General features: G+C 38.5%; 1 protein-coding gene across 2 annotated transcripts in view; it reads right to left on the minus strand.

The window, feature by feature from the left end:
* Positions 1–25,812, minus strand: part of whrnb (whirlin b) — a 51,761-nt gene that overhangs the window by 9,409 nt on the left and 16,540 nt on the right. For both annotated transcript variants that reach the window (XM_016244356.1, XM_016244355.1), the window contains exons 3-5: positions 21,463–21,588; positions 13,057–13,265; positions 10,947–10,986 (exon numbers count right to left, since the gene is read on the minus strand). In XM_016244356.1, coding sequence (XP_016099842.1) covers positions 10,947–10,986; positions 13,057–13,265; positions 21,463–21,588 — 375 coding nt within the window. The remainder of the gene's footprint in view (positions 1–10,946; positions 10,987–13,056; positions 13,266–21,462; positions 21,589–25,812) is intronic.

The raw sequence follows: 25,812 nt of genomic DNA on the forward strand, positions 1-25,812 counted from the left end.
TTTTAAAGTCTATATAGTTTTCACTAATTTTTATTCTGAGATTAGTTATTTTAGTATTAGTAAGTTACTAAATAAAAATAATAAATGCTGCTTTACATTTCTAGCTGAATTTAATACAATTTCAAGTAACACTTTTTGGGGGTTTTAGTTAACTATAATTACCCTGAACCAGTCTCATAGTCTTATTTATGCAATTGAAATTCTTGACTTCTACTCACAAATTAGCATATTAGTCACTAAATGTTTGCTTGTTAAGCTCACATGATTTTTTAAGATCATTTTGAATGATGTTATGGTGTCTTGGAAGCCTGTCTGAAACCTTAGGAGATATTTCGTATTAAAACGCTACCTTTGAAGTCTGGGAAAGCAGCTAGCTTCAGTTTTGGATACAGCCAATGTTACTCATTTATTTTTATAAATGAAAATAAGCAAATAGTGGCATGTAGTGCTATAGTGGTATAAAATAGTTGTGCAATCATTAGTCACATCATGTAGTTGATATGAACTGATGTAATGTGCATGTTCAGGTCAGTGTGTGGGCAGCAGGCACTCTGGGAAAGAGAGAATAGCAGCTGCAGGACTGCATCGCTAAGACCTCACCAGCCAGCCATGTCTAATATGAAATGCTACATACCCTAGGGTAACAAACTCTCACTCTCTCTCTCTCGCTCTCTCTCTCTCATTCAGCTAGTCGTGCACCTTCTCTTTGAAAACATGCCCTTTTCTGCTTACTAATTTTAGACATTCTCCTTAATCAAACCTACATCGCAATAACTCCAATCTCTGTCAACAAGCTTCCTTTCTCTCTCCTCTTCCTGCCTCTATCCAATTCGCTCCACATCTCCCAGTGCTGCTATTGCTATAAAAACAACACTCTGAAACACCATGCATTGTATATCTTTGCCCCCCGGTGTCTAGCTGGTGACTTACTGAGAGAAATAAAATCATCAACATTTTTAAAGACATTCGGAACACAACCCTTCAAAAGTTCAGCATGAGAGAAAATAGGGATGGATCCACAGAGCAGTGGGTTGTAACCTTAAAATGGGTCTGATATGGTCTCAGACAACAGCACAAAAACAATACTTAATGCATCTTATTATATAATCACACATAGTTATCAACTTCTAAAAGGGAGGTGAAAATGCTTCACATATCTTTTGTTGCTGACATTAATGGTTGTGCATCCAATCTAACCTTGACCCAGACTACATCAAATACAGCTTCATTTGCAAGGAGGATGAATATGGTTGTGTTCACCACAATTTATTCTGTGCAGTGAACTACTGGCTCCAGGGAACCATCATAACACGGAAAACTATGATAATTAAATCATTTTGAAAACATTTTGAAACCAAACACTCAAACAATTAAAAATGTAAAAAGTGGTTTTCTATTCTGCCCATATCATGGAACAAAACTAGAATTTGTTAGCCAAAATTATGGTGACACTACATTTTAGTGTTAAGAAAGGTAAAGGTAATTTTGTTGACTTACAATAAATAATTTTGGTTTGTATTGGGTTGCCATCAAATGTCCTATGTAAAAGTCATCAAGTCAAGTCATCTTTATTTATACAGATTGTGTTAAAGCAGCTTTACATTATTAAACAGGAAAATAGTGTGTTGATAATGCAAGAAGGCAATAGTAAACACTCAAGTTTTCAGTTAAAGTCAGTTCATCATTGACTGACATCAGCCAGCTCAGTTCAGTTCAAATAATATCTGTGCAAGTCGTGAAGGAAAACCTTTTGAGAAGCACTTACTGTATGCTGCCTAAAACAGCACGTCAAATGTAATATTCACAATTATATATAAATACACATTACCATTAAAAAGTTAGATTAAAAAAAAATAATAATACTTTTATTCAACAAAGATGAATTAAATTGATGAAAAATGTGATAGTAAAGATATTTAGATTGTTACAAAAATTATTTTATTTATTATTTTGATATTTACATTGTTACAAAAGTCCTGACAAATGTATCACAGTTTCCACATAAGAGTAAGAGTCAACAAGTCACAAGAATAAAAAAAAAAATTTCTTGAGCACCAAATCAGATATTACTAAGATTTCTAATGGATCATGTATCACTGGTGAAGACTTGATGAGCATAAGACACTTCTTTCAAAAACATTTTTACAAAAATCTTAACCCTAAAACTTGGGAACAGGAGTATTGTATGTTCTACAAATTAATTCAAGTGATATGAAATAGAAAGAGAAGAGATCAGAGAATGAGAATGAGACAGACAGTTTGCTGTGACAAGCGTTGTGGTTTGCTTACGAAATCAATACTTTTTTGTATTCAGTTGCATCTATCCTTGAGTGCTCCCATTTGAAGAAAAACAGGAGCATCTTTTCCTTCCTCAAGGACTTACTATTCTATTTCTCTACTCGCACATATTCAATGGTACAAACTTCTTCAGACCAATTCATGATCAGACTCAAATTTTTCAATATGAAATGTGTATGACTGTAACAGACAGCCTATTTCATCCAACTGTTGTGTCCCTTGCCCCTTTTCGGTGTTCTATGCAGTGCTAATGCATGTTTTCAGCCTGCTATATAAATAACAGAGAATAGTTATTTATGAGTTGCAAGGTAGAGTGCTTGACAGTTTATTAGAGTACCTGACACCTGGGGCCTTTCAAAACTTTCAAAGACACAAGAAATCTCCAAACTTTTTAACGGTAGTGTAGATATACTGTACAGACTTTTTATAAATCGTTCAAAGGAACATTTGGGAAATTATCAAACATCCACATGTAGGTGTTTTATGTACATCTTATGAGGCCCTGAGTCCAAAAGTTTGAACTGTGACCAGGGGGGAAAATGTAATTTGCAATAAAATCTTAATAGCTTGCATACAGCAGATTTTAAACATTCATATCAGCCAAAAAAATCTAATTTTACATAAAGGACAGTAGCAGGTTTCATTTGGCACTCTGGTTTGCACTTTATCTCAAAGAGCCTAGACTGATGATGCCAGGAGTCTGGAGAGGACATCCATCCCTCATTACTGCCCGCATTCCTGGATATTGCTGATCCACAGCCTTGATCACTAAAACTGTCCCTTGGCGTTCCACTGTGCCAGCCTTAATCAATAACCCGGGATAAGAGTGTCTCTGCCAATTTAACTCTCAAGTTTATACGCACACACACAAGCACCCTACTGACAGACTCGGCCCCCACAACAAACGTGCCACAATGACTACTGCTGAACTGAGAAATTTCTAGCTGCTCTTCAAGTATGAAGAGTCATAGTGATTTTACAGGATGTATTGTACATTACAACGACAATGACTGAATGCTGATGTCACAAGGTCTGACTTTGTTTATTGAAATTAGTTATGACTCGGAGCTGGATACTACGGTGGCCGAGAGAGCTCAACGCGCTGCAACTTAAGAAAACACATGCAAATTGTCTTAAAGAAACAGATCACTCAATCCAGTTTTTTACTCACACTCCAGAAATCACAAACATACACAATACCATTCAAAAGTTTGTGGTCAGTACAATTTTTATGTTTTTTAAAGATGTCTCTTATACTCAGCAAGGCTGCATTTATTTTGCAGCATTTACAAAAATGCAGTCAAAACAGCAATATTGTGAAATAGCCTGTTTTTCAATTTAAAATCACTTTTTTCTATATGAATATGTTTCAAACTATGTTTCATATAACTTCCTGCTGCCTTGTATCTTGCTCTCTGTAGGTCATCGCTGGTGTATTTTTCAGTCAGAACTCATTTCACACAGCAGGATTTTGAATCTCTGACAGGTCCAGATATTTAGCATGCCTGCGATACTCTCAGATTGCATCTTTGATCATTTACACTGCGTGACTGTCACTCGCGTAAATGAGCACCGAGTTGCCTCCAATTTCGGGCATTTGTCGGCAATTTCGCAAAACCTGTCGGCGAGTGAAAAGCAGGGCTAAAATCAGTGCAGTGTGAACTTGGCATTAAAGACCATTTACAGTTGTGTAGTTGTGTGTAATTAATATTTCAGTAATTAATATTTTGAAATATTCTAAATATTTTGATATTTATTTCTGTGGTGGCAAAGCCAAATTTTCAGCAGCCATTACTTCAGTCTTCAGTGTTGATTATACTGATTTGCTCAAGCAATATTTCTCCTTATTATCAATGTTGAAAACAGTTGTGCAAACAAATCTTAAAGATCTCTGCAATTTGCTAACACTACACATCTTGTGCTCTATGTAGGTTACTAGTAGGGGTGTGCCCGAAGCCGAATACCTTATTCGGAAAGGCACGGATAATGGCTTCAAAAACGAATAACGGATAACGAATAATTCTGCCCGAATATTCGGCTGAGGCTGCTGCACACTGGTGTTAGCTAGATTCACAGGTGAGCCAGGGGATCAGTGCGATATTTTACACAAACCTCTAAATTCACGCAATAATGAGTGTGTGAAGTGAATGAATGTAAATTTTATGAATGAAAAGAGCGCAAATCAAACATTGCATTGCTGTTGCCACTCCGTGCATCTCTCAGAAATCAGAGCTTGGCAAGAGTAGGCCTAATATTACCTAAACTAATACATCATACACGTTCTACTATTTGTGTATACTGTATATAAAAGGCAATGACTTAAACCTTATAGGCTACGATATGATACACGAATTAATAAGCACAGCGCGAGCGCCAATCAAACAGCCGTGTTGCCATCTCTGTCTCTCAAAAACCAAACCAGCTCTCTGTCAAGAGTAGGCTAATAATCAACTTAAATACAGATACATTTTCTAGTAGGCCTGCATGTTTGCTTCCTTATCTTTTGTTGGTTTGCGTGGCACACGCACATTTGTTTAGTGAAGTTCAAAAAAGACTAGTTTAAAGAGTTCTACATAATGAAAATGTGCACCTTGAATTCATTCAGCCGTGTTCAAATGATCACTAAATGTTTGTCATGAAATCTTCCTCCTTGTATGATAAATTTATTTTTAGAAATTATTAATTTTATATTTTAGAACACTGAATAGGGCAAATAGTCGAAACACAAATATTTTTCCATACTCTGTTCTCTTTTTTCCCATAGGTTTTCCAGACCTGCAAATTACTTAAATTAACTTTTTTTTTTAAAGCTGCGCAGGAACCGGTAAGCCAAAGTAAAACATGTTGTTTTACATAAACCTCTAAAATTACAACACAGTAACAAGTGTGTGAAGTAGCAAAATGAGTTTATGAATGAAATAAGCGCAAATAAAATAGCAGTGTTGCCGTTGCCTTCCATGCATTTCCTGGAAACGACTTAAATCAATTTCCATATTTCTAAACTGCGTAGGAACCTGTACTGTTTTAATTTAGATATTGAAATATTTATTTATCGGCTCATGAAAGGTCCCCAAGCTGGGACTCAAACTCACGTTGCTCGAAGCACAACCGCACTACGTCTCGAAGCACTGCCTATACAAGGATATCGGCTCCGACTGTTAGAAGATATTTAAATAAATGTTATAATCATAAAAAAAATATTATTTTAGTTAAACACGGCATATTTGTTCAGTGATAACTATGAAAAATATAGGCTGTAAAACCATAAACATAACGGTCTTATCAAATGTAACTGTACGAAGTTCTGGTTCAAGCTCCGCCTACTTCCGGTTTTATCCGAATACAGATACAGATACGAATACTTTTGTGATTGTTACAGATACAAATACTGGCTTCGCTGCACAACTCTAGTTTCACAGAACAGCTTTCAACATGAACACAAAAGGAACACACTGATCATAACAACTCAGGAAGGAGATTGTCAATTTTAGGGCAAGTAATCAAGATTAAATGGTCAAAGAGATGACAGCATGACCCTCACGTGATAGTAAACACAATCACGAACCCTGTAGATTGACTTCCCCCAACTCTAACAAAGAACAGACTTTCAGAGATTCCTTACAGACCTCTTAATCTCAGGTCTTCATACATTCACAGAATGGCACAGAAACTGCCTTTCCATGCACCAAAATGAACTAAAAGGACTTGTGAGCAACTAATCATTTCTATGCATAACTCCATATTATGTATGTAACCCTCGTGTGTGTCTATCAGGTCTTAATCATTTATTGTGTACGTATTTTGAATAACTATTGAATAGTTTATAGGATCACATTCATGTTTAGTATGTGTGTGTTTGAATCTTCTTGCTTCAAACAATTCTTCCAATCAATTCTTTGTCAAATGTATCATATTCTTGTTATAGAAATCATGTCCAAAATTATACTCTGCAAGAGCGGGAAAAACTCGGACCATGTGACTGATAAGATAACATTTGATTTATGAATTGGGAGGCGAAATATACAACCCCCTAGCAAAGACAGCGTCTAATTGGTCAAAACACCATTTGGGATGTGTCCAAAAGCCCAGTTTAAATACTCAGGACACCATCAAATCACGCTCTTTGTTTCAACTCTCTTCCTTCTTGCCTTTTTTGAAGCTTCTTTTCAGTCATCACCTTTTGCGCTCATTGAGCGTGCTCTGGCTTACACGCCAGCTCCTCCAAAACCATGAGGAGAAACGCCACCTAGTCTCATCAAACTTTACTTCTATTTCTTTACTTTAGTTTATTTTATTTTCCGTTGAGAGTTTCGTGTTTCGAGTTAAGTTTTGCCTAACACCGCATCTCTGAGTCCGACCTCGAGTGCCATCTAAAACTTTAACCAGACCACAGCTCCGCGTCGTCAGCCAACGCCCAATCACTGGCTTCCCAAGACTGAACTTCCAGCCAATCAGCGACCGCGGGAAACCCCCCTGTTCTGCAAGGACCACAACAAAGGGACCTCAACGCAAGTACCTCCAGATTCTAGCTGAACTGGTGCATTTAATAAAAATTTTAACCTCATTGAGGAACTCTATGCAAGGGTTAATTAAGTGATTGATGGTTGTTCAGATCTATGCAATTGCACATATTGCTGTAAACTTGGGATTTCACATTTTCATTCTCTTAAACGAATTATTTCCTCACTTTCTCTCTTTCTGCAACTTGTGTGAATGCGTGTGTTTATGTGTTAGATTAGTTTATATGTCTTAGATTTATCCAATAAAGCCTTATTTATATTTAAAAGAGAAGTATCTTGTGTTTTGTGCTTACAAGTTAATGTCTTAAACTGCCGATCTTGTTACTGTGCTAATAAATAGTGTTTTCACTATACTTTGGATATTAATATCCATTGCAGAGTTGATGTTATACGGCTCGTTCAATGAATCGCTGGCCGTCTCAGTGATCAGCCGTAAAACAGTGATTCTGTCCAAATTCCCTTTAAAATCTTAAATGATTCCCTTTGAGCTAAATTGACCTGTTTCCTGTACACATGTTACATGTGAAAAAAAAAGAAATCAAAAGCACAGAGTTGTGTTAGGCTATTTTGATTATTCCATTACAGTCACTTTACAGTCAGTGCTATAATAAAAATAGACTTCCTTGTTGGTGTTACAATTCAAAATTCTACGTCACATTTATTGTCCAGCTACGAATATTTCAGCGAAATGTATATTGTCAGAATTATTGCGCTCCTATTTAATTGAGCTCTGTCTGTTTGGCGCACATGCGCTCGGCGGTGCTCGTTCACTGAAGTTTAGCAGAGAATCCCAAAGCAGAAGGCTCGTGTACTTCTGACAGAAAAATGGAAATATTTCCATGGCTTTCTAACATTTACAGATGGAGAATATACCTGTGAAATGTAAGTTATGCATTCAGGAAGACATCACATCTCAAACACATTAAACAGTGTGAGTAGCCTAGTGTCTCTGTCAGCGGCACATGCAGCCTTTCTTTCTGCATATGATGGGCCGAGCCGCTCAAAATAATATGCAAAAGGAAACTATAAACTATGTCTTACCAGTTTTTAAAGGCCTTAATATGAAGCTTGTCACATGTTTAGAAGAAATTGGACTAAGCACTTTCTCCGCAGCAGCTCAGTCTGTGTCCTCCGCTATATATTCAGATGCGCTCGTATCAAACTACTGTATATCGATTTAAACGGTATTGCCTCATATCAAATCGCTTATAAAGAAAATATCGATATATCGTACAAACTCGATATATCGCCCAGCCCTAGTAGCAGTATGCCATTTAAAAAAAAAAAATCATACCGTGTGCCTAATTCAAACCGGTTTACAGTTTGAACTGGTATGTCGCCCAACACTACAGTAAAACTACTGACACAGACAGAGAGATGGTAGACCGGCACTCTGGGCACACAATAGTGTTCAACCAGGTGAAATCTGAGTGACCTACATAAGTCCCATTGAAGTGGTTTGCTCAGGCTTGCTAAAGGTCTGATTCTTCAGGCTACACATGACGGACAGCTTGTATTGTATCCGTTCCGTCAAGCTTTCTAGAAGGACAAGGCCCTCTCGTCTGCTCACTGAATGATGGAAGATTTAGGTTCATTCCAACAAAATAAAAGCGTGCCAGGCCCGAGGCGCAGGGGACAGGAGGGGAGGGCAGCAGGCAGCCCAGCCTAAAGCATGTTTGGGACTGAGAGGGGTTATTCGCGCGCGACCAAACAAGCTAAACAAACAGCTTAAGGTTACTGAGACAAAATACAATTTGAGTCCAACAACCATAGAAAAGTTCTGATGGTCTCTGAACCAATCACTCCCCTTGTCTCCTGTAAGTTCAGCTTTTATGCTCCAGGAAATAATGTCAAAACACTTCTCTAACTCAACCTTAAATGTGACAAAGGATAACTATGTTGACTCTAAACCCCATATCTTATAGATGCCGCCATTTGCCTTTTTAGCACAAGGATTAACAACAAATTAGCAAACAAATCATCGCTTAATTTATGTTTCAGCATTGATCGTGGCATGCATTTTACTGTCTTCATTCAAATGTAATTGTGTAAGCCTAAAGCAGTTCTGACTGTAATCGTCTGAGTAACAATGAATTAGTATGCCTTGTCTCCAATCCACAATTATGAACTAGCTGATTACTGTGAGAGGAAACACAGTGGCTGCTCCGAATAAATCAATGGCTAAATTTGAGAAAAGCTTTTAATCTACATTTATCTGAAAAACATCATGGGTTTAAAAATGGTTTGCCATCCAACATTAGAAAAACGATTTATTTACATAGTTAACAGTGCGCATGAGTCAGAGCAGTGGCTTAGTGGTTAAATCTCACAAGGGATATACCTGAATACAAAAGCTACAAAAGTCGTTCCACAGACGAAATGAAGTCACACAAGTTTGGAATGACACATTTCATATTTTAGCCAACTTTTTTCCCCTCACAATTCTGCATGTGCATGCAGTCAGGTCACGCATCTTAAAATTCATAAAAAAAAAAAAAGTCAGAATTGCAAGATGTAAAGTCAGAATTGTAAGATGAAAAGTCGCGATTATGTTTTACTTTTTTTCCATAGAGGAAATAAGCTTCTACATAAGGGTGAATAAATAATGATTTTATTTTTAGGTGAACTGTCTCTTTAAAGCCATTGAACAGGCTCCCTACAGCTTTTTTGAAGGTAAAAATACTAAATAATTAAATACTTTACAGCTGAGCATAGCCAGAAAAAAATTATATTCATTAAATAATTTGCCATGACTACCTCCATGATTTTACTATAAGACTTTTTTTTTATTATATTAATTTATTAATACCTTGACATTTATTAATAAGGCCTATAGCTAGTTATTAGCTAAAATGTCACAGATATTTCAGGCTTTCAATGACCATGAGAACCCTAAAAAAGGCAACCGCCTAATGTAATATGCTCAACTATAAGCATAATATGACTGAAGAACCTACTTTTTAGTTTATCGCTGTTTAACATCACTGCTGTGTGAGTGAGGCTGTATTCCCAGGTCTCTTGAGCGACACCTCTATTTCTCTGCTGCAGATAATGGCTCATCCCTCTATATGTTTCTAATACTACTACAGTGAAGATCCTTGTCAATCCGGTAGGTCACCTTGAACATAAATGGGTCTCAGAAATCCTGCACTTGTGCCAAAGTCCTCTGACAGGCCTTGGAATGCACGGTATGGGAAATGGAATAGACTGTTACAAGAGAAAGTAAGCACACACAAGCGCTTGCCATAAAATCCATAATCATTTCCGGTAAAGAAAGCAATTCACTTCAAAAGCTCATTTTTGGGGTGGAACATTGAACTAAGTAAGTGACAATCACACAAAAAGTGTCATATGCAGCAATTTCCCTGTCGCTTTCTCTTCCACAGGGTCCTTTAACTATTCTTTAGTCACCCTGGATAAAATATAACTTCAACCATGTGGATAAACATCATGTGTGCTCCACAGCTCAGAGAAGGCCACTCAAACCCTAAGAGAGCTTTGATTTGCCCAGCAGGATGCAAGTGTTCCTCCCTGTCTTCAGCAGATGAGACAGACGCTTCACACAATCAGAGCAGTTTGATGTCTCCCAACTCAGAGCTGTCCTTTGCACTCAGTAATAGAGTGATGTGAGTGAGTTAGGCAGAGATCACAGCCTTACAGCTGTGCAAAGAAAATCCTTTAACAACCATCAGATAAAACCTCCAAAGACAATAGACTGCGCTATGTATGGCAGACATCGTTAGCAGCTATAGGCACAATGCACGTGCACACACACACGCACACACACGCATACGCACGCATGCACACACACGCATGCACACACACGCACGCACACACAGTGTGTTTACTCTGAGATAGCAGTGTTTATTCAATTTGCACACTAAAAAGCTTGATTGCTTTGATCTGTGGGTAAACACCAAAGGAATATAATGTGGAGCCAATACATTCCTATTTTCAATATCACACTGACCTTAATATCAGCTTTTTGTATTCTTATTTCTCAGACTCATTACTTGGAAGGAAAACCATAAAATGGCATATTAAATAGAACATTAACCCTGGATGCTTGAATGAAATGTAAACAATTCAAACAGGTTTGTATATGTAAATTGCATTTTTGTACCTTACCTTTCCTGAACTTCCTGCTCCAACATCAACAGGCAGAACACTGTTAGGAGAGATAGAGATTTTGTTAAGTAAAATGGAATGAATAAAATAAATAGTGCATAAACTAACAACTTTTATTATGACAAGACCCTCTGCAATACTTGTTTCTGATTGGTCAATCTCCAAGAGTCATTAAGTAGTCGGATATTTCACCACTGTCCATAGAACCATACTTTCACATCTCTCATATCACTCCATGGTTTCTCTTTTCATACCAACAAAAGAATAGCTCATTGGTTACATATTGTGAATCAAAAAGGTTAGTCAACAGGGAAAAACCCCTGTAACTCAGAATGGAGATTAATAATTAATACTGTAATACTAGTACAGTGTCATCTCATTGCTAAGCAAACTGGTTTTCTATTATAACATACTATTTTTCTTAGGAGAAGCTTTGAGCAGTAAGATTTCAAATCAAAATTTAATGTACAAGTAGCAATTTATTTGGCAAGTACCTTATAATAAGTGTTACGCTTCATATTAAGGTCTTGATCACTTTGAATGTGTTTATTTTGTGATGGCTGACTGGCTATACATTGTACCTTACTTAATATTTGATTTCCATATCATACAGTGTGCTCTTGTCGTGAGACTGACTTACTTATATAGTGGATACAAAAGAAAGTAATCAAAATGCATCTTAGAAGACAAGACTAATGAAGCATGGAACTAAAAGGCACCTTGCCGGATATCCAGGGGAGCACTTTAGAAATGAGCACACCCTCCAGAGATCCCAATCATCCCATTTCCATTTGGGCCATTGAGAGAGCAAGATAAACGAGATCCCTGCTGTGAGTCATAGTGCTACTGTCATCCCACTAGCATGCCATAGATATATTTCAACCATCACTGCCTAAGGCACGTCATCTAACAATAGCATCTGCATCTAGCTTTAAAATCATCTCACTGCTATATTTAGAAACTCTCTTTCAAATCCACTATCTGTATGACTAGACTCACTGACCTGAGAATAATTTAGTAAAAGAGTGTGGCCACTGCTGAATTTCAGAGGAAAGCTGAAATATTGCATAAAGTGGAGCTATTACAGTAATGGAAAGAAATGAATTAATTTTCCAAATAATTGTCTAAATTACATTAGGTAAAGGATCATTAAACGGTGTTAGATCTAATTATTTTGTTTCATAATCACCTATTAAAATGAGTGACTCTTAAGGCAGATTTCAGCATGCAGAAGCAAATGGTCTCATTGATTGTTATTTTACCTCCTGACATGCAATCACAAATTGAGACCTTTTTCTACCAAGCATACTGTATATTACAGTACTTTACAAAAATTTTTTTAACAGTCTGTTTATTGAGATGCAACAATATGTAACAGTAATACAACAATATTGTAGTTATATCTTTTTTACATATGAAAGCAAGGGGAAAAAACAATGAAAAACAACAACAACAAAAAAACGTTATTACATTTCTAACAAAAAGAAGGTGAAAGAAAGAGAAGAAAGCAAGTCAACTCGAATCTAAGGAAATCAAAGGTTTTGGCAAGAAAAATCCTGTTCTTTTGGATATCTAAATTGTTCAGAACGCCACAAGATGAAATGGGTAAATTCCTGAGAAAATCAAGTAATCACACGTCTCTTTTAAAGTTGCAGAAGAGCTTTCAACAATATGACTTAAACATTTTTATTACAATTTTTACAAAAGCACATTACAGTATCTGGTCAATGCCATCAACATTAATGTTATAGCTCTGTACTCTCATTGTATTTCAACAATTGTCTCATTTACAGTATGGCTGTCTTCCTGCCATTTATTTCTTGTAAGAAATTTTGGGAGAAACATCTCTGAAAAAGTTCATATTGTACATCACGTTCGGCTCTGTGGCGCTATCAAAACATGGCACTTTTTCAGCCCGACACAGCAACGGTGTAATAGTTTGCAAATCTATTTGGTGATAAAATTCCATTTTGGTGGTGTATGAATGACATACTTTAAATGAATCACAACTAAGAACCTGAGCTCTGAAAGAAAGGGCTCAGGTGAGAACTCCAGCTCTCTAAAAGAAAAACTCTGGTTTCCTTTTGGAAAAACTGTATTGAAGCTTTACCTCAGGGCGTTGCTATTGGCCGAGCTCTCAGCGATCTGTGCACTGGGAATCCATTTGGTCTCATCCACCACAGTCCGTGCGTGAGGCAGCCGCCCCACGTCTTTTATGGTCATCAGCATGTGGCGGGAATTCTTCAAGATCTGCACGGCCTCGTCGTGAGAAATGCTCCGGAAGCTACGTCCATTGACCTCCAGAATCTGATCCCCTACCTACAAAGATGGAGACAGAGAGACACTCCAAATGAGACAAAATGAAACGCAACAATGCCTGGCACAATAGCGCAGGGCCCACGCACCACAGGAACCTGTTTGAAAGAGCTGCCAGCAAATTTACACGTAGAGATTTCAATTACGGCTGATAACTGATAAACAAGCTGTCCCTTCAGCGTGATTTGTACATGAAATCATTTAATCTGTATTGCCAGAGCATTTGCAAAGTGTGGCAGATAGACAGTTATGAATATCATCTGTCCCGTTTCCAAATTCCCTCAGTAACAGACTGACAGGAAGTGAGGGAGTAGACAATAAAGAGAAAGAGGAGCATTCACTGGAAATTATTCAGTTACAAGCTACAAATAAAAGAGCTCAATCTGTTCTCATTAAACCTACTCGGCCATAGCTGAATATTGGTGTGTTCTGCAAATCAATATAATGAGCATAATTCATGAAAAACTCTCAGAACAGTGGGACAACAATCAATGACTATAACACTGTTGTTTTACTGTGTCTAAATCATCTCGAATCTTAATATCTCATGTCATAAATCCATTAACGGGATAGTTTACGCAAATGTTGAAATTCTATCATTATTTACTTACCCTCATGTCACTGCAAACATGTACGCTGTTATTTTTGTAGTGACTTAAAGATGTGGTCACTATAAACAACTGTATGGAAAAAAGCTGAATAAACATCCTTGAAAAATTATCTTCTTTTGTTACATGGGAATAATGTCAATTTTCATGGGTGAGCTATATACAGACGGATGAGGCTGCAATACTGTACATAAGGGTAATGATTCCATTTCAGGGATAAAGCAAGCACTAAACATTATTTATGTAACTGTTCAGTGTACATTTTTTCTGGAGTCTATTGTTTTACAGCATATTTCATGTATTTCAAGGCTGCGATGTATTAAATCTCATCCTGACTTTTTTCATCTAGTCTATAAAATAAATACCCTGCCAGCTTTTGCCTAAGCAAGACACATTCTAAATGATGGATGGATGTTTTGTGAAATGATAGAGGGAGAAAGAACCAAAACAGAAAGGCCCAGGATTTTTACAGTGTGGAGGAAACTGCAAACTGCAAACCAGTGTTCAAATTGAAGAGGAGATTGTCCCCCTTTTAGACCCTCCTTAAAAAAATGTAATTATTGACATAACATGATTTTTGTTTGCCCAACATTTCTTCGATCACTGGTGCAAACCAAACCTTTTCCATTCCTCCTTTTGTTCTCCTCAGCAAAGGAGAAATAATAAAGAGAGATTAGTTATCGATGTGTGTCTGTTTCTTCCTCTCTTCATGCAGTGGAGTCAGCAGCCAGAACGCACTATAACTCACTGGTGTAGAGAGAGAGGGATAGTGAAAGAAAGACAGAGAGAGAGGGTAATTTATAAGCTGCAGGAACTCAAGGATTCTTCATTTACTCACAGAAGGAAAACCACTGGCATTCTTCTACCAAACTTTCTTTACCTTTATCATGCTCTCCAACGCTCCGCATCCCTCTATTCTTTCCTGACTACTCCTCCACCCTCTGCACCATTACACCGTTTTCTCCACCACTCTGTCATCCCTCCATCCCACTCTCCTCTAATAGCCCTCTACATGACTATATACATTATTAATCCTTTGGGGACAATTAACACTAACATTAAACATGTAGCACACAAATGTATGAAAGCAAATGCAGTATTGTTAAACAGCTGAGAGGGCAAAACATTCAAATAAACACAATGAAACATGCATTACCTGTTCGTATGCATTAAACGAATGGACTTAGACCGTTAACAGCACTAAAATATGACAAGCGTGCAATGGAATGTTAACTATACACACCCTGTGTGCATTAAAATGTAATGTATTAAGCCAAATGAAAAAAATATTAAATAACAATAATAATAATTAATAATAATAACAATAATTAATAATAATAATAAATCTTACACCAGCTTAAGTTCTGCTTTAAAATACTTTTTAAAGACTACATCAATAATCAAACATTAAACAGTCACACTTATAAAATAAAGCATAAACACATTTTAAAACACAAAAAGAAAAAAAAATAATTAAAATGTATATAATTATTATAAATCTGGTACTCACCTACTGTATGTGAACTGACTATATACATCCACTAAAAATATATCGACTTAAATAAATTGGATAAAATTACAAAAATGTCTCAGAAAATGCAACAATTCAAACATTTTTTCAGGGCCAGTCTGTGTTATATATAAAGCAACCATGTGTCCATTAAAATCAAACAAGCTTAATCTTGCTTCATCCTCCTTTATGTACTCTAATAAATCCCTATACACAAATGGGATTTTCATGTGTGACTTATTATGAGAGCTTGGGTCTGTCCCAAATCAAGACTGAAACACCTTAAGGAGAAATAATTATGCTGGACTATAGATATGACCCAGATAAGCTCTTGTGAGGCTTCTCACTAGGTCATTTTGTAGCTCTATTTCCATCCTCGGCCGCCTCTGGCTATCTCTTTGTGTTCTCCAGGTGGGTCTAAATTAAACAAATATTAAAAACTCAGACAAAGTTATTATACCGCAGGCAGGCTTCAGGCCCACTCCTTAAATATACAAACACACTGCTCGCACCTTGCACATCCATCTGTCAGCTACAGTTGCACCGGACACCAGCAGTGGTGAGGCACAGATAAATGTGTCTGACGGACGTCCGCCACAGATCCAGGTGAGCCCAGCTTATCTCCGAGGGGAATGGACATTAATTAGGCCCAGTGTTGAGCTACGCAGATGGGACAGATGCCGAGCCATCAGTCAGTTTTACCTCCAGCGCAGCTGAAAGTTTAATCTACATGGCTCTGAGTTCAGCAGACAGGGAAAGGATTTTTGGGAAATGGTGGGGGTGGCTGCTTGAAGGGAAATGTGGTTCAGAAGAAAGGAATTATGGAATGAGTTCAAAGGCCAGGAGTTTTGCCAGAAGCTCTAACTAAAAAAGGGGCTAGTAGGAGGATCCAAATCTTTGTGGAAAATGTGGTCTTCCACAGGAAAGAACACTGCTTTGTACACCACACACACACACACACACACACACACACATATATTAATAGAATAAAAATATTCTATTTCAAACAAATGCTGTTCTGAAATTTCTAATCATCAAAGAATCCTGAAAAAAGTATCCTGGTTTCCACTAAAACATTAAGCAACAACTGTTTTCAACAATGTTGATAAGAAATATTACTTGAGCACCTAATCAGCAAATCAGCCATCATGTGAATAAAGTATACAGTTTAAAATATATTAAAATGCAAAACAGTTATTTTTAATTATAATCATATTTCACAATATTACGTTTTTTACTGTATCAAATAAATACTAGCTAAACATTTCTCTAAAAGTGGGTAGAAAAAAAGATGTGCTGTCAACACAAGTAATTATTTTCCTTCAGGACAGTGACAAAATAAAATTAAACAGTGTCATTTGCTTAAGGATGTCAGGATTCTGGACTGTCTATGTTCTGTTTTGCTCCTGTTTCTTTTCTAGTGTTTCCTTATTTGGTCATGTTCCTGTCCTCGTTTAGTTTGACTGTGTTCCCCTGATTGCCCTGTGTTTAAAAGTCCTAGTCTGTTCAGTTTGTGTTTGTCAGGTCTACTCGTTCTCGACGTGTGTTGCTCAAGCTCCTGTTGTGGATTATTCCCTGTGTTTCTTTGATTAAAGACTGTTAAACGTTTCCTTGTGACTCCAGCGTGTTCCATGAACAGCGTAGCGTGACAGAAGACCTGATCTAAAAACAGTTACCTCCGTGTTTTCTCCTCCGTTTGTTTTCTCGTTTTTCCCAGTATCTTTTTTTTCTGTTGTGTTCCCTGGATGGATGCCCTTCTTCCCCCCGAATACCTCCTCCTCCTGCTGGAGCAGGGGGACAAAGCTCTCGAGGACCATACTAGACTGTTCCAGCTGCTAGCAAGCACCACCAGGTACCCGGACGACGCGCTCTGCGTTCTACGACGCCAGTCTAAACATCGAGTGCAGAGCGCCGTTGTCTGAAGATGGTCCTCGAGAGGATTTCGGCTCGTTTGTGGAGTGGATTCTAGCGAGAAAAGATCCACTCCGGACCCAGAGCCCAGCCCACCATCTCCCCGCTGTGTGGAGCTAAAGCCCGAGCCCACCGTTGACGGAGAGCCATTTCCCGTCGCGATCAGCGAGCCAGCGCAAAGCCGAGCGACTGAGCAGAGGATCGTCAGACCAAGTGCGAGAGCCGGCAACAATGCCCGCCACGAGAGAGAAAGCCGAGTATGGCGCGGCGAAAGTGCCAAAATGAAGGGGAGAGGGCTCCAGTCCCCGAATCCAGTCCAGAGCACCCTCCAGTGCCTGCTCCTAGAAAGCGCCCTCAAGTGTCCGCTCCTCCTGAGCGCCATCCTGTTCCCGTGTTCAGCCTAGAGGGGTCTTCCGATCCAGTTAAGCCCTGAATGCCCGGAGAATCACAAATGCCCGCCCTCCCTCCCGCTCCTGCCTCCTCCACCTCTGTCGTCTGGCAGCCCCTCTGCTCGCCCTCAGCCCATCATCATTACGGTGCGAGCTCCACGGGTCTGCCATCCTCCAGCGTCGCCATGGCTGGAGAATCCCTCGCCTCCGAGGCCCGGACTCCGCCTCGGCCCGTAGACCCAGCGGCTCCACCTCGGCTCCCTCGCCTCCACCGCCACCCGTCGATCCTCCGGCTCCGCCTTGGTCGGGCGTCGACCCGCCATCTCCTCACAACTCCGCCCCTCCGACTGCACCTCGTCACTTCGTCCCACCGTCTCCGTTGGTCCCCTTCCTCCCGCCAGCTCCACCTTGGTCCTCAGTTGCTCCGGCTCCGCCGCGGATCTCCGGATCTCCACCTCCACCTCGGTCACCAGAGCCCTCGGCTCCACCCTGGCCCCCCGGATCCTCGGCATCCCCCTGGCTCGTTGGGTCTCCGCCTTGGGCTCCTCCACCACCTGCTCCGCTGCCGTTTGTCGGCCCCTGGAGTCGGCAGCCATTCCTCCTCCATGGCTCCTTCTTCCGTCGGCTCCACCGTGGGTCGACATTATGGCTGTGGTCTGGGTCCAGCTGGGCTCCTCCTGCTCCGGGCCCCTCCTGTCTCCTCCCTCCTTCGTCGCCTCCCGCTCGTGACTCCAGCGTGTTCCATGAACAGCGTAGCATGACAGAGGACAGTGACAAAATAAAATCTTCTTTAAATTTTAAAAACATGTTGCCTTTTGTAATATGCAAAATATTTTTACAGTAAAATGGGAATATATATATATATATATATAAATCGTCATTGTACTGCAAGTCACGTAAATTCCACATAGGTAAACACACTTCCCCAATAAATCTTTTTATTAAGACACTATTTTATTAAGACACAAAAAACATTTGCCTCGGATTCTCATAGCTTTTTAAATTTTAATTACGCATATCGTTCATGTTAAGTGTGTCTAGCATCCTTTCATTGCTTATTTAGTTCTGCTTCTAGTGTCTATAAGAGAGTTTTTCAGTGGTCTAGACATATTGAAAGTAGACTGGTGTTTAGAGGAGTTCTTGAGTGGAACCTCTGGTCCACTGATGAGAGGTTCATTGAAGAAGCACTAAAACCCAAACAATTATAGAGAGAGCAAAATGAAAAGCCTCTCCAAAAAAGCAAGCAGTCAATCTTTCATCTCCTCATCGCAACCACCGCTCTCCATTAGAGCAGTACGGCAACAGTTGTGCGTCCAACAGAACACTGTTGAGCTAAGTAGATTTATGTGTTCTTGTAATATGGTAAGGTTCAAATCTATCGCAAGGAAAGACTCATGATTATTGGGGCTGATAACTGCAATATGCAATTAAATGGACAAAAGTGGGACCTTTTCCCAGTAATTTCTGGGAAAGCTGCAATATAGAGGTAGAAATTCATAGCATGTGGTATACTGTAAGTGCAGGTGTGTATGCAAGGTTTTTTGTATGTCGAGGTTATGCATGAGCTTTTTTTGTATAAGCTGATAACATCAGCATAAAAGTAGTTTTGACATTTCATAAGTCATATAATAATCACAAACAAATGTTCTCTTACCTCACTGTCTGCTGCCTGCAAGGTGGATCTTCTTTAAAGTAGATACATCTATCGAAGTTGTGGCACAGCAGGTACTACATGTAAAATGTATACACTGAATGCAATGCAAGTAGCTTCAGATAAGTGTTGCATAAATGTTACATAATTATTTTTCCAGTGTGGAATGAGGCGCCTCCCCTCTACTTGTTACAATAAAAAAATAGCAATACATAGTATATATTGGTATACAGTACACTTAGCATATACCAATATATTTCATATATAGCCATTTATACTGTGTACAAATGGTAAAATAGACAGTAAAATATCATTCTATTTTTCAATATTATAAAGATAAATATACTGCTTACAAAATAAAATAAGCTAGTTTTATACTGCACTGATCATGAAAGCAGAATGAAACCATAATGACAACAGTAGGATATATATATATACTACTACTACTGATAATAATAACAATAATACGCTATCTGGGGGTCCATAGACCTGATTTTAAAAACTCTGCTCTAGAGATAAAGCAACAGTGACAAAAAATGTCACGATCAGCTAATGGCTCAACACAGTCCAAACCACTTGCAACTATCCTGAGCTGTGACGTTAGAGACAGCAGACAGGGAAAACATCTCCAACAATCCATTTTGAGCTATTAAGAGCACTCGAAAAGAAATTGGGCACTGGTAAAACATTTACCAGGCCTATAATACAATGAAAAATATCAGAGTATATATAATTGTTGAATGGCAATTAATGGAGAAAGATGCTATCTGCAGCCAAATGGTGTAGCTGCAGCATCTACCACAAAGCTGCAGCTAACACCAAACAGCCATGCTACCCAACCAAACCTTGACTTTGTTGGTCTATAGATGTGTTACCTAGGCTAACCATCTGTCCTCCCTTTCCAAAATGCTCTCGTTTCTGTGTTCAGCTGAGTGATTCTTGTCATTTCAGTGCAGATACACCAGATCTTCTAACACTGCCATCCTGATCCAGAATACATTCTACAAAACCGTCTCAATGTTGTGTTGTCTCACTATCCTGCCAAATTATGATATGAAATGTCTGACTTTTTATCACCAGCACAAGTAAACACCAGCCCTGACATGAGACGATTACAAATCAACCCTTTTGTTAATATTTTCCCATGCAGCAAAGCAGCAAGAATACAAATGAATGGTTGTGGACATGCAGAAGCACGGAGCTGAATTACCAAAAAGGTGACGTAAAATATTTATCTGTCTCTGGTGGGGCAGAGGTAGTTGCTGAAGCCAAATCACTGAATAACTCAAGCACATAAGGTTACAAAGAGAGACAGGGACTGAGGAAGAATAAAATGTAAAATAAACAAAATAAAAACAAAAAGAGTTGATTATTACGAACAAAACAATTCATCTCAACAGATTAAAGCAGACTGATGCTATGATGAAGACTCGCTTGTGATATTTTCCAGAAAGCCTACCCGGCCCATTCTCCGGCTAAATGGAGAAAGAGGAAACATCTTTCATCTTTCTGTCCATGGATTGATGCCAAAATGTTAAGAGCTCGCTCAATCTTTTATGAGGCCAGCTTTGGATTTAGTGCCGCTTTGTTTCTACATCTTCCCATTTGGCAGAGGCCACTTCAACCAATATACTCACACCACAAATTTAATTAGACACACTAAATGCAGTCATGCTGAACCCCAGCAACACTTTTGGCCACTTGCGGCTTTACAAAAAAATTAAATCAGATGTCAACATGTCAGATGTCTGACACAATTTGTGTTTGTTTTAAGCGAAGAGATGAAGAATACTTCCCGTCAAAACACAATGACTTGCAGTTTCAAACATGATTAACTTTCCTGTCAGATGTCAGGTGGCATGTAAATTTTGCACCCAGTAAATGAGCTGTTTTCAACTACATCATTATTGATGAATCACTGACTGACTGATGACTTCTAGCAACCTTATTAACAAATCACTGCACACTGCTCCCATTTAAAAAAGATTTAGACTGAAATAAGGACTTGTCTCATGCAATCGACTCACGTCCAAGTCGAGGCACTAATAATTGTATTAAAGTCAAAGTAGGCTCTCAAATAGGCTAATATTTGCCAGGTTAGTTTCTCAAATTGTGACTCAAGATTTTTTACCTTTAGTCCGCTGTACTCTGCAGCAGACCCTCGGTCCACTCCGGTGATATAAATGCCCAGAGCATACTCAGCACCTCCACGGATCATCAAACCCAGAGATCGCCCATCATCCAGTGAGATATTCACCTGGGGAGAGAACACACACACATTTGTATATTATCATGCTCATTTAACTTGTTTATGTATTCACTAACAAGTCTTCACAACAGAGCAACTCCTAAAGCAATCTAACAGTACAGATCCAATTTATTCTCTAGCTGAGCAATAGGCTCCCTGGGGAAACTTTGGGATTGACAGCTAAGAAAGGGTTGAAAGTGTCAAAAAGTTAAACTTTATACAAATGAGAGGAAAAACAGCTATGACGTCTGCCACAAGTGTTTCAAAACCTGCCGATAATGCTGGAGTCTTTGCTGAATTCAATGCATAAATCACAGCTACATATTTCTAGATTCATCTTAGATTCCAAATTTAGCTTTGCACTCTTTCATTCAGGCACAGCGCCAGAATTTTTTCTCTACCGGTGCTAAGGGGGGGCTAGACCAATATGTGGGGGTGCTAAGATAATTAATGATATTGATGACGTCAGAGTTACTTCATAATGAAATGGGGCTAAACCGGGGCTATTAAAAATTCTGACGGGGCTATAGCCCCCCCTAGCCCCGGTGTAGTGCCGTCACTGCTTTCATTGTCAGTAGACTATGGCTGCAATTAACTTAATGTATAATTTATGCTGTATGTAATAATTTAAATAATTTTCTTCACTTTTTTCCATCTGTAATCTATTGTAATTGGATACATTTATTAGTTTCATTAACTTTAGACACTTTTGGTCATGTGAAAAAGTCTTGTAAAACGCTTTTCACAATGTTACTTACTGTATATATTTATTTTCACTAACAATGTCCACTAGTGAATATAGAGGTATGTCTGGAAAAATTGTTAATTTCATTATCTTCTGAAATAACAAGTACATAAATAAGTAAAGAAATACATGTCATTTATGGGGCATTGTGTTTAACAGCATTTTTTTTTGTGTGTGTGTGGAAATTTATGGAATAATATAACTCGTTTATCTTGCTATGGGTAATTGTATAGCTTGCACTTTAATAAATAGACAGAATTAAATAATATTTTTACACATTTTACATAATTTGACAAATTCTAAGTTATGTTAGTTTAACGTGACCTTCATACAAAAAAAAATAAATAAAAAAAATAAAAAACCTGAAACATTAGTGAATTGAACAAACTCCCCTCACAATGACTGCAATAGGCATGGGTAGATTACCGGTTTCAAGGTATACCGCGATTTGAAAATTTCACGGTTTCAAAACCACTTATATTTTCCGTTATACCATTCCTGCGGTATGCGCTGTTTTTCATGTCTCCTCAAAGACTGAAAGTGTAACACAACCCTCCTCCTCCTGTTGGTGCGAGCGAGCGGTCAGTCACATGTGTGTAGGATGGCAGAACTTAAGGAGCTGCCCCTGGAACTTACGCGATCAGCAACCAGCCGTTTTTGTCTTATTGCAAATTGTCTCTGTTCTGGAATTGCACAAACTGCGTTGCAATGCAATAATTTTCCAAAATGTAATTTATGTGAAAATATGAAGTCCGTAAACACCCGTTAACACAGGTCAGAGACGCTGAAGACAGACGCAAAGAGAAAAATACTGTAGCAGGCAGATCGCTCACTGTTCATGATGCACGAACTATAGGAAGAAAATCCTCAATATTGATTTGGGGGTTTATATGAATGTGTTTCTGAGGGGAACTGACTGTCTTCAGAAAAGTTTACGTGGTATTTTCTTTTTAACTTGTCTCTGAATAGTTCATATAGAGTGGGGGAACTATGAAGTCACTTTGTAGGCAGATCGGCTGTTAGCATCGCACTGGTTCCCTCGACAAAAAGCCAATGGGATTTTTCCATAGACTTTTGGATTATCGCAAAAAATAAGCTCTGTGTTCAACCACAGTTCATGAAATTTACACATTTTGTCCATCAAGATAGTCTTCACAAAATAATATAACTTTTATGAATTTTGAAGCCTAAATAAAAGCGCCTTCAACGTCACCACCACCATGCTTCCCACAACTTTTCAAGCTTATTTTTAACGTGTTCAGTGAAAAGGATTTAATCTGTATATGAATTTTAATCCACGCTACATGAACCTTTTCATATAAACTGGAATAAATACAAAACTAGAATCAAACTAAAACTGAAATGAGACATTAGTAATAAATATTATAGTGAATAAATGAAATAATCATAACTAAAGGACATATGAAAGCACGTAATTCTGTACATTTCGAAATAAGGTTTCTATTCTTAACTGTTTTAAATTCATTTTAAACCTCTTAAATCAATTTGTAATTCATTTTCAGAGTTTTAAATTCCTTGTTTTATTGTTGTGATAATTTTTTTTTATTATCTTTTCATTTATTTTATGTAAAGCACTTTGAATTACCATTGTGTATGAAATGTGCTATATAAATAAACTTGCCTTGCCTTGCCTTGCCTTATGGTACGAACCCAGAGTCTCTAAATCAGCGGGAAAGCAATAAAACGAGCATTTAACCAAAATCCCATTCAAAAAACCCATTGACTCTGGGACGATGGAACCGGAAGTGCTAAAATGCTAACTCACGTCTGGGTTTTTGCCTACAAAGTGGCATCCACCACTCCATTAAAGCAGTGTTTCAGCCATAGACTGTATAAAAACATGGACGTAGTGTCCGTGACGTCACCCGTAGGATTCTGTAGCATTTGGACCAATCAGACACACAACTTTTTGTTATATTTAACAAATAATATCGAACTCCCCATCACCTAACCAAATGGCCAATTACGAGGGTCTATGGACCCTTCCCCCGAAATGCACCTAACACCTCAGAAAAGCAGAACAGGCCTCTGGTTCCATGGTAACCAATGCTGATATCACTGGTTTTATGGCCTAAAAGGAATGCAGGGGATAAACTCCCTCATTTTCCTCATAAGAAAGGCACAAATGCACAGGAGAAACTGACTTTTCTACTAATTAATTCATAGGAAAACCTTCTTTGAATGAACACCCATTTTCTTCAGGCCATTGTGTATATTATTGCTGTGTTGTATTTAATCTGTTGTATTATAGACTATTTTTATTCATGCTTACGATAAACCACTCATTCATATAAGTAACTATTTCATGTCTAGTATCTATGAATTCGCCTTCTTATGATCGAAACAAGCGTGGATATTATATGGTGGTACATAGACAATATATATTAGGGCCAGCGAATTAAAATACCATGCTTACAGACAAAGAGTCATAAAAATCCTCAGTATTTCCAACCTCCCGCTTGGGATTTCAGGATTTCAGCTTGGACCAACCCATCTTGAGAGGCGTGAATCTCTGCAGGCTTTAAAAGACCACACTCCATGTGACCCGCCCAGTCGGTGGTTCAGCTGAGAGTGCATATTACATGCTGATACCTCTGCAACATATTGATGTTCTAAGAATCGGTACTAATTTGTGCCTCAACACTCCAGCGAATTACATATGCAAAATACCATGCTTACAGACAAAGAGTCATAAAAATCCCCAGTATTTCCAACCTCCCGCTTGGGATTTCAGCCTTCCTCATTGGACGAACCCATCTTGAGAGGCGTGAATCTCTGCAGGCTTTAAAAGGCCACACTCCATGTGACCCGCCCTGTTCGGTGGTTCAGTGAGATGCTAAGATGAAGATGTGAGAAATGCTCCAGGATACCAAAGCTCGTGCCAGGCTCCGGCCTAGTCCTTTTCATTCATCAAGTGATTCTGACTCAAACTAGCTCTTTTTCATCAACCAACTTCAGCAAGATCTTGGGGCCGTAAGATCGCATCAGGAATCTTTGTTCATACAGACGTGCAAGTATCAAACTTAGTTGATTTAATTGATGCATTAAGTATCAGTTACACCTTTCTACAAGGTGTGTTTGAACTCAGAATCTGATGTTTCCCTGAAGGCTTTGATCTGTTGAATATACATGCAAAGTGTTCCATAAAATCCATTTTTATGCCTCTTTCTATGCTGAGTTAAACTTTAACCCTTTCCTATACCAACTGTATGTGTGTGTGTGTGTATGTGTATGTTAGACCGGCTTAATGTGTTTATGTAGTATGTTGGACTAGTTTAAGTGTTTATGTAGTTAATAAAACCTTACTTGTATCACACTTGACGTGTTCATTGTTTACTCATAACCGGAGTCAATAATCATGCAGATTTACGTTACAAACTTATAGAATTGTACAGTAAGAAAGTTATTTCCTTTAACCAGGAAATTAACGTTCTTAGAATTGACAAGACGGTTGACCCTGAGTGGTC

The sequence above is a fragment of the Sinocyclocheilus grahami genome, unplaced genomic scaffold, assembly GCF_001515645.1.
Source record: "Sinocyclocheilus grahami isolate Dianchi unplaced genomic scaffold, SAMN03320097.WGS_v1.1 scaffold715.1, whole genome shotgun sequence".
Classification (NCBI taxonomy): Eukaryota; Metazoa; Chordata; class Actinopteri; order Cypriniformes; family Cyprinidae; genus Sinocyclocheilus; species Sinocyclocheilus grahami.